Source organism: Trachypithecus francoisi, unplaced genomic scaffold (genome assembly GCF_009764315.1).
Source record: "Trachypithecus francoisi isolate TF-2019V2 unplaced genomic scaffold, Tfra_2.0 Lachesis_group11, whole genome shotgun sequence".
In the NCBI taxonomy this organism is placed as follows: domain Eukaryota; kingdom Metazoa; phylum Chordata; class Mammalia; order Primates; family Cercopithecidae; genus Trachypithecus; species Trachypithecus francoisi.
The window spans coordinates 721181-735148 of NW_022681456.1; the positions used below are offsets into that span (position 1 = coordinate 721181).

Genomic DNA, 13968 nt, shown 5'->3' on the forward strand with positions numbered 1-13968 from the left:
CCAAGGGCTGTGGGGGATGCCACAGCAGGACAGGTTAGTGAGGGTGGGGTTGTGGCAGGGCCTGGGCTCCCTGTGAGGGCACAAACAGGCTGTTCCAGGCTGGACAGAGTCTGCAGGGCCTGGACTCCCTGTAAGAGTGTCAACAGGCTGTCCCGGGCTGGACGGAGTCTGCAGGGCTCTGGGCTCCCAGGCAGGGCAGCAGTTGGACGACGTCGGATTTAGAAAACTGTAGACCAGGTGGGTGGAGGGACCAGGACAGGGGACAGCAACAGGGCCAGGACTCCCTAGAGGCTGGTCTGGACACACAGCAGGTCTGGACACACAGCAGGACCAGGTGGCCCTATGGGGGACAAAGGACAGGGAGCAGAGAGGCCGGCCCCATGGGCCCAGGCCAGAGATGGGGAGCCCCAGCCTCCAGCCCATGCCTGAGTTCTGATCCTGCTCAGCCGCTCGCCAGCAGTGTAGACGCGGGAAGTGACTGCATGGCTGTGCCTCGGGTTCCTCATCTGTAGCATGGGGACAGTACAGCACCCGCCATGGGGGCTGCCAAGGGGAGTGGGCGTGATACACACGAAGTCCTGGAGCTGTGCCTGGGCACTGCTGCCCTTCCGTTACTGTCACGACCGCTCAGTAGCACGGCTTGGTGGTGGGGCTGCGTGTAAGCCTGGGACACACTCAGCTGTTCTGCTACCTACAGCCGCCCAGCCAGGACCAAGTTCTCAACAGACAGAAGGTAGTGGCCACAGACTGGGCAGGCAGTGGGGCAGGGTCACAGCGTGCGGCTCCCAGCCCCAGACGCTTGATGGCTCCTGCAGAGTCCAAAGGGCAGTGCCTGTACCTCCTGAGCCAGACACCATGGATTCTGGCCAGAGGGTCCTGGGTGCACGCACATGGTACACACGTGGGCTGGGAAGACGGGCGTGGAGACTTCAACGCCTGTCTGGGATGCAGAGAGCCCAGCAGCCCACCTAACCTCCTCTCTGATGCCAGCACAGCTCTGGGGAACCCCATCCACCCCACAGGCCAGCTTTCTACACAAACCAGATCAACACAGCTCTGCTGCGCCAAGAGAGCTGGGGCTCGGTGGCCGTTCTGTCCCTCACACTCCTCAGGACGCCTGTCGTCTCTACAGGTACGTGGAACCAAGTGCCCCACTTGCCCTGAGTCCTCAAAGGGCCTCATCTCACGGAGTTTAGGTACTGCGCAGTGCCCCACCCCCAGCCCTGCAGTCCCCCAGCCACAGCTCCCAGCCGTCTCCAGACAGCCTGCCACCGGCACCCCAAAACAGTACCACCTGGCACACGTGCCCTTCCTCACGGGATCTCAGGAACCGCCACGCCACAGTGCTGCCCCTCACACCTGCACTCCTTCCTCGGTGCTGCCCCTCACACCTGCACTCCTTCCTCGGTGCTGCCCCTCACACCTCACTCTTCCTCGGGCTGCCCCTCACACCTCACTCCTCCTCGGTGCTGCCCCTCACACCTGCACTCCTTCCTCGTGCTGCCCCTCACACCTGCACTCCTTCCTCGGTGCTGCCCCTCACCCTGCACTCCTTCCTCGGTGCTGCCCCTCACACCTGCACTCCTTCCTCGTGCTGCCCCTCACACCTGCACTCCTTCCTCGGTGCTGCCCCTCACACCTGCACTCCTTCCTCGGTGCTGCCCCTCACACCTGCACTCCTTCCTCGTGCTGCCCCTCACCCTGCCTCCTTCCTCGGTGCTGCCCCTCACACCTGCACTCCTTCCTCGGTGCTGCCCCTCACACCTGCACTCCTTCCTCGGTGCTGCCCCTCACACCTGCACTCCTTCCTCGGTGCTGCCCCTCACACCTGCACTCCTTCCTCGTGCTGCCCCTCACACCTGCACTCCTCCTCGGTGCTGCCCCTCACACCTGCACTCCTTCCTCGGTGCTGCCCCTCACACCTGCACTCCTTCCTCGGTGCTGCCCCTCACACCTGCACTCCTTCCTCGGTGCTGCCCCTCACACCTGCACTCCTTCCTCGGTGCTGCCCCTCACACCTGCACTCCTTCCTCGGTGCTGCCCCTCACACCTGCACTCCTTCCTCGGTGCTGCCCCTCACACCTGCACTCCTCCTCGGTGCTGCCCCTCACACCTGCACTCCTTCCTCGGTGCTGCCCCTCACACCTGCACTCCTTCCTCGGTGCTGCCCCTCACACCTGCACTCCTTCCTCGGTGCTGCCCCTCACACCTGCACTCCTTCCTCGGTGCTGCCCCTCACACCTGCACTCCTTCCTCGGTGCTGCCCCTCACACCTGCACTCCTTCCTCGGTGCTGCCCTCACACCTGCACTCCTTCCTCGGTGCTGCCCCTCACACCTGCACTCTTCCCCAGAAGCCCTCACGGTCTCCTCTGTGACTCCTAGCCTCCAACGACAGCCTCTTTACTGCCATCCCAATACTCAGTGGCAACGGGGACTGTGGGTGTATCTTGGGGGCTGGCCCAGGGCCTGGCACACAGCCAGGGCTCAATAAATGCTTATAGAGTCCGTCAGGGAAAGCAGAACAGCTCAGAATCCTTCCCTGCTGGCCAGCAGCTCACCTGGCCTTTCCCAGAGGTCCAGCACCACTGCTGCCCAGCACCACCCTGCCAGGCTGGCCCTGGAGGCTCCACTGTGCAGCAGCAAGACCTGGGCAGAGGCCCACCAGTCCCAGGGACCAGTTTGGCCACCCAGGCTCCTGGAGGCCTTACAGAGCACTGTCCCGGGGGACAGCAGAGGTGGCAGGTACCCTTGGTCACATACACAGGCAGAAGCGGCCCAGCCTGCCGTGGTGAGGGCGGAGGAAGCCCGCTGAACGGACGGGAGCATGGGCAGGTGGCCACGGGACCTGGCCGGGGTTGTCGGCCTCTCTGCCCAGCCCACAGTGGGGTGAGTACCATGGCCAAGCCTCAGTTTCCATCTATCACACAGGGTAGCCGTAGCTGCACCTCCAGCTGTCCTGGCCCACAGGGACACCAACACCTGATGGTTCTGCAGCTTCCAGCCTCCCTCCCCCAGAACAGGTCGGTGCCCATCCAAGCACAGCCCCACCCAGCTCTGCAAGGCCCACCCAGGGAGGGGCACAGCCAAGTCCCACCTAGGGCCACCCTGCTGACCAGGATGGGGGGCCCTGTGCAGTAGCGCCTCGAGGGGCCCCGGCACCTCCCACAGCTCCCAGGGGATCTGGACGTTCCAGGCTGTAGAGCAGGAGACCCCAGACTTCCATGACCCACATCCCCACATGGGGTTGGTAGGAGCAGAGCAGGACATGTGTGTGGGGATGGTCCATCCTCTTCATTTCTCTGGAGGGTCTGGAAAAGGATGAGAGTGGAGGGCTAGGGGCCGGGAGGGGTGGGCAGCCACAGATCCACTCTGCTGCAGTCCTGGACAGCCTGTAGCTCGCCCTCCAGCCGGGACCTCGAGAGATTGGCCAGAAGGTGTCTGACAGGCAGGTGGCCGCTGTGGCGCCTCTGCAAGGGTGGCTGGGGGCCTGTGGGTCCTGCAGGCCTCCCCACTGGAACACTCTGACTGCTGTCACATCCTGACACAGCCCCCGGCCCTGTGCCCCCCCGCACAGGCCTCACTGTGAGCGCGGGGCCCGGAGAGGGATCCACACCCACACAGGGGGCATGCAGTTGTGGGGCTTGACAGATGTGGATGGCCAGCTCTCCCCACCGGCCACCTCCCCAGGTTCCCAAAGAAACAGCAGGCACCCTCCTCAGAGGCCCTGTGGGCCAGCTCTCCCAGAGAGTGCAGGCCAGGCTCAGCGACAGGCCTCCCAGCTGCTGCCATACGACCACTCTAGATGCCACATGCTCCTGGGGTGGGGCCGGGGAGGACATCAGGCCCGAGGGGTTTCTGGGGGAGGCACATGCATGGCACGAACACACACATCGCACGCCACAAGCCCTGGTCCTCCCTCAGAGACCTAGGGGCTGCTTAGATGCTGACCCTTGTTTACGGACAAATGGCTTTGTCATGGGCCACATAGGGGGAGTCAGGGCCTGACCCTGGGTCACTGAGAAGGGTTAGATCCCCAGCCCGGGACTGCCTCAGCAGGGGTGAGGTGGTGCCCCAGGGGTCCCGAGGCCCAGAGCCTGGATTCTAGCCTGGAGCCACCCACTGAGCTCATCTTGACAGGGGCAGGAGGCCTTAAGGGTGGTCACGCCTGTGGGCTCCTGAAATATGCAGGAGCTGAGGCCAGAGGGGGTCCTGGTGCCATCTGGGTAGGGGAGTATGGAGGAGGAGCCTGGAGGGAGACGACAGCCTGGGACACAGGGGTCACTCAGACTCCTAGAGACTCAGGTGGGCTGGGCTCCTCCTGCAGGACTCAGGGGGCTCCTGGGGACTCAGGTGGGCTGGGCTCCTCCTGTGGCTGCCTCCGACTCAGAGGAGCCAGGCTGGATCCGCCCCGGGACCCTGGCCCAGATCTGTGGTCCTCCTGCTTAGAAGGCCCTCCTGACCTGGCCAGGGCACCCCGGGCTCCTCTCCCCCAGCCTCCACTTCTAATGAGGTGGTCCCGTGGCCCCTCCCTCGTTACCTGTGTCCCCACCCCAAACCATGTTGACTTGGGGTCTCTAACTGGTCACCATTAAATGGGCTGGAGTACTGGGACCCAAGTGTTCCGTCCAGGTGCTGAGAAAGCAGTTAATTCTTATGCCATTTTGTCGTTACAGAAAAAGATGAAAAGTTCCCAACCAAAATGCAGCACCAGCGGAAGTAATACTACCAGACTAACTCTACTAGAAACAGGGCAGCAAAACTCCGAACCATCGGCAAAGCAACCCGAAATGAGACTCCACCAACACAGGAGACGCCAGGGCCACGTCCGGAGTTCAAGGACAGACCAACAGCAGCAGCATGGATGCCGTGGGGCCTGGGAAGGAAGCGCAGGGATGCCGCACAAGCTGGGTGAGCAGGGCCACCCCTACCTGATGCTGGACCAGAGATGGATCCCGCACAACACAGGGCGCCCATCAGAAGGCTGGGAAACAGGGAAGGAGGGAGGGACACAGATACCCACAAACAGCAACACCAATCCTCACGCTCCGGACACACAAACGCAGTAAGGCGCGAGGAGTCCCGCAGCACAGACGCGGGGAAGCAGCAACGTCACAGCCATGTGCAGACGCCAGCAGGGCCTATGGGAACCCCCCAAGAGTCCCCTAGAAACTGTCCGTGCTGATGAGAGAATCCAACAAAGTGCCCAGGTAGAGATGCCAGGTGGGAAGAAGCTTTCTTAAACAAACAGCAACAACAGCCAGAAAACACAGCGAAACGAGGCTTCCAGAGTGACAAAAACACAAGCCCGGGTGAATATCCAACACGGGCCCCTCGGCAGGGAAGAGGCCCTCACGACCATCAGGAGCCTTAAAACTGCCACTCACAGACAGCAGGGCCAGTTCTGGGCACTTCTCTTTCTCTAGAGAAGCAATCCCACAAAGGCGGGAGATGGGGGACGTCTGGGGACAGACCTCCCGTAAGGACAGCTGGGGCAGCTGGGGCATGAGAGTCTCGTCAGGGAAAGAGTGGGTAGGGCCAGCCCGGGTCTGGTGTGGGGCTGGCTCCCTGCTGGAGGACTGTGCGGTGAGTCACAGGGACCCCTGGGAGACCCCGAGCGCGAAGGTGCGCAGCATGTGTGGACGCACAGGCACGCGGCGTAGCCACAGCAAGGATGGAAAGGTCTTGGAAACCTGAGCCAAGAAGTGACAGGGCCAAGCAGCCAGGCAGGAGGGGATGGGGGAGAGGGCTGGGGACCGTCCCACTGTAACAGCCTTGACTCCGAGGCCAGCAAACCACCAGGCAGGGGCCCGCGAGGGGCAGAGCCACAGGCAGAGGATGCGGAACCCTTCCCAGAGCCAAAGCGGCCAGATGCAGGCCCTGCCCCAGCTATAGCAGGGCCTGAGGAGCTGCTAGCCCCCAGACAGGGCCTGGACAGGTGGCGGGCACCCACGTGGACCCAGGGGCCAGTGACTGCTTTCATGGCCCCTGCATCCACCTCCCCTGAGGGAGCAGCCCCCTGTGGCTGTGGGACTCTGGGAGGAAGAGGAATCCACACAGCTTCCAGGCAGCCCCTCACTGTCACAGGGCGGGCCCCGGCTCGGCTCCGCACCCCTGCCCCATGGCTGTGGGTAAAGCACTTCCTCTCGCTGGGCCTCAGTTTCCCCACCTGGAGACCAGGAAGCAGCCACAAGGAGTTCCCTGGGCTGAAGCCTGCCCTCTCCCTGGCTCTCCTCACTGAGCCCAAATGTCTGCGGTCTCAGCCCCCACCCCCACCTGTCTGAGAGTTGAGCCAGGCATGGACTCACAGCGCCCCCGGCACAAACTCAGCCCCCACTGGCACCACCAACAGTGTGGTCTCAGCGGTGCCCGGAGGTCCAAGTGACACTGTCAGGCCCCACATGCAGTGCTCAGCGGGCCGGGCCCAGCCCCCACATGGCCAGGTCACACTTCCAGCCCCAAGCAGCCAAGAGCCAGCTCAGATTCTATGCCTGGGCCCTTGCTCCTGGAACCCTGGCCACTCTGTGAAGCCCACCAGGCCCACTAGGGGTTCGCAGACAGACCACCTGGCTCAGCCTCCAGGATGCAGGGCAGGGCAGGAAGGTGTCTGGGCCAGTCCCTCACACCGTCACATTCCCCACCATGGGCTGTGTCCAAAAACCTGTACCCTCCCCTTGGCCAAGGCCCACTGGCTCCAGGCTCACACCCTAAGCCCACCAGGGTTCTGGGCCATCTTCAGCAGGGGTCACAGCTCGCCCATGGACAACCCTGGGAGGCCGGGGGCCGCACACAATTAGTAGCCTGGGGTTTCTTAAGCACAACCGTCTGTGCAGGGCAGGTTCAGCAGCGTTTTGGGTGATGTCCTGTGGTTTATGCTGAGCAGAGAATGTGTAAGCACAGGCGTAAGAGGAGGCCGCTGGCCACCAAGCTGGGATGCTGGGTGCTTTCCTTCCGCCTTTATTCCTGGGACACACGTGGACCTTTTGAGTGACCCGTGTGCCAGTCAGGGAACAGCTCAAGCTTCAGCACACACCTTCTCACGGAGCTTGATGTGCAAACCAGGTGAAAGTCACCAGGTGAAAGTGATTTGTTGTTTGAAAAATACAAATCAACAAAAAATCACAGACACCAAACCAGAATGGTGGTGTCCACCTGGAGCTGGTGGCCAGTGTACTCCCGGGCACTCTGCCACCTCCCTGTGGCTCAGGCCCAGCCCAGAGCACCGTGGCCAGTGTCGCTGGGGTTGTGTGGCCAGCATGCGGGAATGGGCGGTGCAGCCCACTGGGCTAAGCGGGCCTCGCCTATCTCCTGGGAGATATAGGGACCGGCACAACCTGTTCTGCGGCCCGAGGCCAGATAAGGATGGCCTTTGCTATCTGGGAAGACGGGGTCTGACGGCAGCCCTGGATACACCTCTCAGACCCCAGCCTTCTTGGGAGGACCCCAGCCAGAGAACAGCAGCACTGACTGGGCACGTACGGTCACAGCACTGCTTCAAGGGCTTCCTGTGTCCTCTGGTCAGTACAACCAGGGGACAGAGTCGTCACCGGAAACAAAAGGGCCAGCAAGAGCCATGTTCCCAAGCACCCAGAGTCCCCGGTCAGAGCAAGAGCAGGGGAGAGGCCAGCAGGGCTTCCTCAGGCCTCCTGTCCCCACAAACCACTGCCCCTGGTTTGAGAGTAGAAAATCAAGAAGGCTGGCTCAGGTCAGCCATACCGCCCCACCCACCCCAGCACACCCAGTCCAGCACGCCCCTCTGCAGGTCCTCAGCCCTGCCACAGGGCTCCCGTCTCCATCCTCGGTTAATCATTAATGCTGTCTCCAGGGCTGCAGGCACACCCTGAGCCAGGCCAGACCCTGGCCCTCCTCGGCCCACAACCACCACCGCCAACATTTAGGGAGTGCCTGCTGTGTTCACAGCATATACAGACACAGGGACAGGACAAGGGGGGACTCCTCCTCCGCTACAGGAGCACATATAAATGTGCAGGTGGTGGGGGCCTGCCCCGGGCACAGAATGGCCTGTGTGTCGCATCCAAGGTACAGAAAGGGGGCGGGGGCTTTCCCAGGGCACAGAACGGGTGTGGGGACCTGCCTCGGGCACAGAACGACCTGTGTGTCCCATCCAGGGCACAGAAAAGGGGCAGGGACCTGCATGGGGCACAAAAGAGGTACAGAGACCTGCCCCAGGCACAGGGCGAGGGGGCCCTGTTGAAACAGGCAGGGAGGGTGGTCTGCCTGGGGGCAGAAGGGGTTGTGAGTCGGGGGCCTGCCCCAGGGGCCGGGGCTGGGAGTTGGTCCCAGCACAGGTGGGGTCTGGGGGGAGGTAACAGGACTCCCGCAGGCAGGCTACGCCTCCCCGGCAAGTCTACACTTGTGTTTGGTTGTTTACATCACTGCAGTGTCCCGCGGGCAGGAGCCCGCCTCTGGGGCTACAAGGGCTTCCTCCAACTCCTGAGCGTCCCATCCTCCAGCATCCCAGAGGAGGAAGATCCCCCAAGACGTGGGTGGGGACAGAGAGACTGTGAGAGAAGGAGGCTGAGCTGAGGACAGGCTGCTCCTCCAGGAGTAAACGAGTTGATGCCTGTGAAGGGCAGCTCAGAACACTGCCTGGTGGAGAGAATGTTTACTTAAGCAGTCATTACTATTGATATGATTATGATTTATCTGAACTTTGGGGAAAAACCACTACACTTTGACAAAAAATATGGTCAACCAAGAGACACGTGTGGGACGATCATGAGGTTATGACTTGTGCAGAAACCCCGTACTTTCCCAGGCAGGCTCCGAAGGGCAGAGGAAGGGACATGGAACCACCCCGGGGTGCCGTGGCTGTGTTAACGCCATGCAGCAGACTTGTCTCACTATGACCTGGGGGGCCGCTGGTCTAAGCTGAAGTCACCAAAACCCACTGAACCCACTGCCTGCAGGCGGTGGCACGTGACCCTGCTGGAGCAGGTGGACAGACAGAGCCACTGCGGGCAAAGCACATGGGCCTGGGATTGGCTCTGGGTCTCCTGGGCACTTTCTACACGCCGAGCTCTTCTTAGCACCAGACACCATAGGAGACACACAGGACAGTGTCTGCTCTCCTTCAGTTTACAAGTTCTTGTGGGAGACAAAAATGGAGAGCAAAGACATCCCAAAACAGCTTCGCAGAGCGCGGATGACAGGAAGAAAGTGGGCAACACTGACATGGAAGGGGGCACCACTTCAAAGGAGTCCAAGGTGACATTTTTGCAGAGACACAAAGGCACCAAACATCAAGCAGGCAGAGAACGGCAGGGTACAAGGGCTGACCCGCTTGGAGCAGCAAGGAGGCCGCGGTTAGGGACCCAGGAGGTGCGGGCGGGCAGCAACGGCTCTGGAAGGTGGGCATCGTCGCGGTCTCAGCTGCAGTGCAGGAGCCGAGCGAGCGCAGGGCCTGGCTTGCAGTACGTGCTCAGTACACATGCAGTCCATGTCATTATCACCACTGAGAGGGCAGAAGGCAGCCCCAGGGCCATCCCGTCCCAGCACAGAGCATGGCATGTGCCAGCCCTGGAGTCATCCAGTGTGCATGACAGAGGATGGCCAGGCTCTGTGATGGGCCTGGCACCACCCCTGCGTCCTGGGCCCACAGGAGCCCCAGCTCTGCTGTGCACTCGGGACACAAAGCCCCCAGCTCTGCCCGTGCACTCAGGACACGAAGCCCCAGCTCTGCCCATGCACTCGGAACATGAAGCGGCCCCTGTTCTGGGGCCACTTCCCTGGCCACCAGCTCTGACCCAAGGCTCTCTAGTTTGGAGAGTTTGGATGAGAACTTGAAGAGGACTTGCTGCCTCAGGGGCCTGCAGTAGCCATCTCCCCTTTTCCCAAAGCTCAGCTTCCGAGACAGGGGGATCTCAGGCCATGGGCTCCCAAGCCCCCGGAAAAGTGAGAGGGGTTGGAAATAGGGTGATTCTGGGAGTTAAAGTCCAGCAGATGAGGGTCCCCCAAACTAAGTGCCACAGGAGACACACCTCGCTGAGGGGGTTTCTGCCCTGGTGGAGGGCACCTGGCTAGCATTCCTGCCCACGCCAGTCCTGGGGAGACAGTGCCCGCCCCAGCTCTGGGACAGCATTTAGTTTCCTTCGCTGCTCAGCTGGGTTCACGCAAAAGGGGCAGTATTTGCTCAGCAAATATTGTCCATCAGCCAGACAAGCAATATTTTTTGCCAACCTATTAACCATGCAGCAAGCAACAGTCACCAAGAGGGGTCTTGGGATTAACCCTCCTTCTCCCCTTCTCAGCAGAGCCCTGGGAGGGGGGAACGGGATGTCCCGCGAAGTATCCATTTTATCACCGCCTCCCTAAGATCCAGCACTGCTCCCTGGCACGTCCTGAACCAAGCAGAGCCATACGATGGCAACAGAAACACAACTGATAAAAGGCCGACGGTGCTGTCAGACAGCCCTCGATTTCTAAGCGTGGATTTCTTTGCCTCTGAAACTCAAAACGTCCCTAAACCCACCCAACGCTGCTGGGTCTTCCAGATGCGACGGTCTGGGAGAGCGGTCAGCACCCAGGGTCCCTGGAACGGGGACCGAGTGGCCGGGGCTTCCCTCAGGGGTGTCCACGGCGCGGGCGGTCGCAAGTCCAGGGGTCCCGGGACCGCCCAACGCGTCAACTCCAGGCCCCGTTCTCGCCCCGAAGCGGGCGAAGCCGCGCCCGTCCACCTACCTCTAGGGCCTCCAGGGTGCTGAAGCTGGCGATGGCGAAGCCGTCGATGACCTCCTCCTCCTGGGAGCTGGACTCGCGGCGGCGGCGGCGCGGGGGACGCGCTGCGCGGGGCGCGGGGGCGGCGCCTCGGGGGGGCGCGCCGCGGAGGCCCGCGTTCTCCTTGCCGGGGCTGGACTCGGGCTCGTCGCCCGACGACGGGCTCTGGGCGCGGGCGTCGCGGGCGGCCTCCCGGCGCCGGCCACGGTCCCGCTGAGCGCGCGAGCGCCGGCTCGGGCGGACCTTGGCCTCCATGGCGGCGCGTGCGCCCCGTCGGGCCGGTGACCTTGACGCCCCGCGCCTGGCTCGCGGCAGGCGGGCTCCCTCGGCTACGCGGCGCCGCCGGACTGAGAGTGCGCCGCGGGGCGGTCGGGCTCTGGGCGGAGGCAGGCGGCGGGCCCCCGGCCAGGCATGCCAGGCGCGGGGGACGCCTCAGCCCCGGGCCTGGCGCAGCCTGGGACCGCTGGCGCCTGCGGCTGGGCGCATCGGCGGGGACGGGCTCGGCGTTCAGCGGCCCTCGGCCGCCCCCCCGGGGGCGCGCCCCATGCGCGCGGCGCGGCTATCGAGCCGAGCGGGCGGGGCCGGGCGGGCGCGGCGGGCAGCGGGCGGCAGGCGGGCAGGCGGCCGGGTTCCTGGGCACCGGGCTCGTGAGGCGGCGGCGGCGCCCCGAACAGATAACAACTGACGCACTTCCGCCCGGCTGCGCTCGCCAGAGGAAGTGAGGGCCGCCGCGGGCGCCCGCGCGCCCCGCCCCGACCACGCCCCGACCACGCCCCGCTCATACAGGCTCCGCCCCCTTCACGCTCACGCGGCCTGCCCTGCTCAAAAGGCTCCGCCCCCTCCCCGCCCCTTCACAGTGGCCCCGCCCCGACCCGCTCATGCAGGCCCCGGCCCCGCCCCGGCCGGCCGCGCTAGTTTATTCAGGCCCCGCCCAGCCTGCAGGTGCCCGCCCTTCGGCCTCGCCCCCTAGCCGCGCCCCGCCCCTGCGCCCCGACTCCTCCCGCAGCCCGCGGTGGTCGGCGCCGCTCCTTCAGGGGAGGGCGCTGGGCGCCCGCGGCCCCTCCAGCCCCTCCGCGGGCACCTGCGGGCCGTACTCTCCAAGCGGGAGGCGGGGGCAGCGCCACCCTCCTCTGCGGGGCGGGGGTCCTCGGCCGCGGGCGAGGGGCCTCTGGTCCTGCGGAACCGAAGTCCTGCCTTCGGCTAGCGTGGAAGGGACGGGGAAAGGGCGGGGAGGACCGGGGGAGGGTCCTCGGCCAGGCAGTGTCCCCTCCCCGCGCCCCCGCGGACCCGCCCGGGCTTCCTAGGATGGGGGAGGGGTCTGCCCGCGTCCCCGCCCCGCGCCACGTGCCCCCAAGTCCCACAAGAAAGCGACTCCCGCCACCGAGACCCCCGGGAACGCGCCCAGCGGGGCGGGGGCTGCTGCCTGGCACGGAGCGCAGTGCGGAGGGCGGCGCGGGCAGGAAGCGCATGGGGGCGGCTGCGGTTGCGAGGCAGGCGCGGGCCACCCCGAGGACAGGCCAAGCTCGGAGGGGCCTGCCCAGTGAGGTTTCCTGAGCCCCGGGGCCCCTTGCGCGTGGGCACTGGAGTCATTGATTCATGCAGCGCGTATTCGCCAGATGCCTCCTGTGTCCAGGCGCTGTTGGTGACCCCGCAGCGGCTGAGACAGATGACCCCCTTAGAAGTGGGAGAGAGGCCCTGAACACAGGGCCAAATAGAATATCAGCCAAGGATAATCTTAAGAAAATCGAACTGGGAGGTGTCACAGAGAGTGGGCATTGGTTGGTCCAGAGGGCCTCCCCGAGGAGTGGCGACTTCCAGCCCTACACAGTCATGGAGACCCTGCTTCAGGTCGGGGCTACAGCCCTGCACAGGCCCTCGGAGGAGAATGGTGGTTTGCTGGAGGGCAGAAGGGCGGGTGCCCTCGGTTGCCCTTAGTGGGGAAGGGTCCCTGCCCACTCTGCAGGGTCCACATTACCATGCCTCTGGGAGAGCCGACTGGCGGCCTCTTGTGCAGGGCAGGAAGGGTGTGGTGCGGGCATCACGGGCTGTTTGCTGGGCTGAGGCAGTCAGGAAAGTAGCTCACTGGTGTGGGGGGACTTCCTGTCCACCCAGGCCGCTCTCTGGTTCCCCGTCAAAGCCTCCCCAGGGTGGGGGCAGGGTACCCCTCCCCCCTTCCCATTCCGGGTTTTGTTAAACCGCGGTTTCACCCTCCAGCATCCTCCCTTTTGATTTTTAAAAGCGTCATTAGGAAGACAGAAACAGACCGGGAGCAGTTTCTCCATGCACGCCTGCTCCCGAATTCCCCTCCCTGGACAGAAGGCCAGGAAATGTGGGCGAGGGTCACCCAGATGGCATTTCAGGCTCTTGTTTAGATACAGACCCCTTCCTGAGCCGCCTGGGAGTCCTCACCTGCTCCCGAGGCTCCCAGAGGCCACCCCACCCCAGGCTGGGCCCAGAGGTCATTCAGACTGCAGGGGGCATCCTGTGGGCACCCCATTCCCCCAGAACAATTGCTTGGGAAGGTCTGAGGTTCTGGTTTTGAAGTTGGTTTTTTTTTTTGAGACAGGTTCTCACTGTGTCACCCAGACTAGAGTGCAGTGGCGTGATCTCGGCTCACTGCAACCTCCACCTCCCGGGTTCAAGCCATTCTCATGTCTCAGCCTCCCGAGTACCTGGGACTACAGGCCTGTGCCACCACATCTGACTAATTTTTTTTGTATTTTTAGTAGAGATGGGTTTCGCCATGTTGGCCAGGCTGGTCTCGAACTCCTGACCTCAGGTGATCTGCCCGCCTCAGCTTCCCAAAGTGCTGGGATTACAGGCATGAACCACCACGCCCAGCCAGAAGTTTCTGATTATAGAAATACACTGTTTCTTTATCTGGTCTCTGAAGATGTTCAGATGCATGATCCCAGTGAAGGGCAGGGGCTCTGTAGACCTCCTCAGGGGCTTCCTTTTTGGACTCCCCCTGGGTTTCCCTGGCTGTTCTGGGGGAGGCGTCCCCAGGTGCCTTTTCTCCTTTGATCCATTTCCAGGTGTCCAGATGGCCAACCAGGGACCAGCCGCCATCTCTGGAGTTCTGGGCTCAGGTGCTCCCTAGAGAGGGCTTGCTCTGGGAACCTTCTCTTCCAGGAGAAAGCAGCTGGGCTACGTGCTGGGTGGGAAGCCCTCGGGAGGGAGGCCGGGCTGGGGGTGGTTTCCGACAGATGCGTATTTGCCTGCCTGTGGACCCG

General features: G+C 63.4%; 1 protein-coding gene across 38 annotated transcripts in view; it reads right to left on the bottom strand.

The window, feature by feature from the left end:
* Positions 1 to 11613, bottom strand: part of FBRSL1 (fibrosin like 1) — a 92480-nt gene extending 80867 nt beyond the window's left edge. For 7 of the 38 annotated variants that reach the window (XM_033220043.1, XM_033220040.1, XM_033220035.1 and 4 more), the window contains exon 1: positions 10700 to 11605. In XM_033220043.1, the coding sequence (XP_033075934.1) occupies positions 10700 to 10990 (291 nt within the window). In that variant the 5' untranslated portion in view covers positions 10991 to 11605. Of the gene's footprint in view, positions 1 to 10699 lie in introns of all 38 variants that reach the window. The other 31 variants (XM_033220024.1, XM_033220021.1, XM_033220020.1 and 28 more) reach the window with 12 other exon arrangements.
* Between the last annotated feature and the right edge of the window lie 2355 nt (positions 11614 to 13968).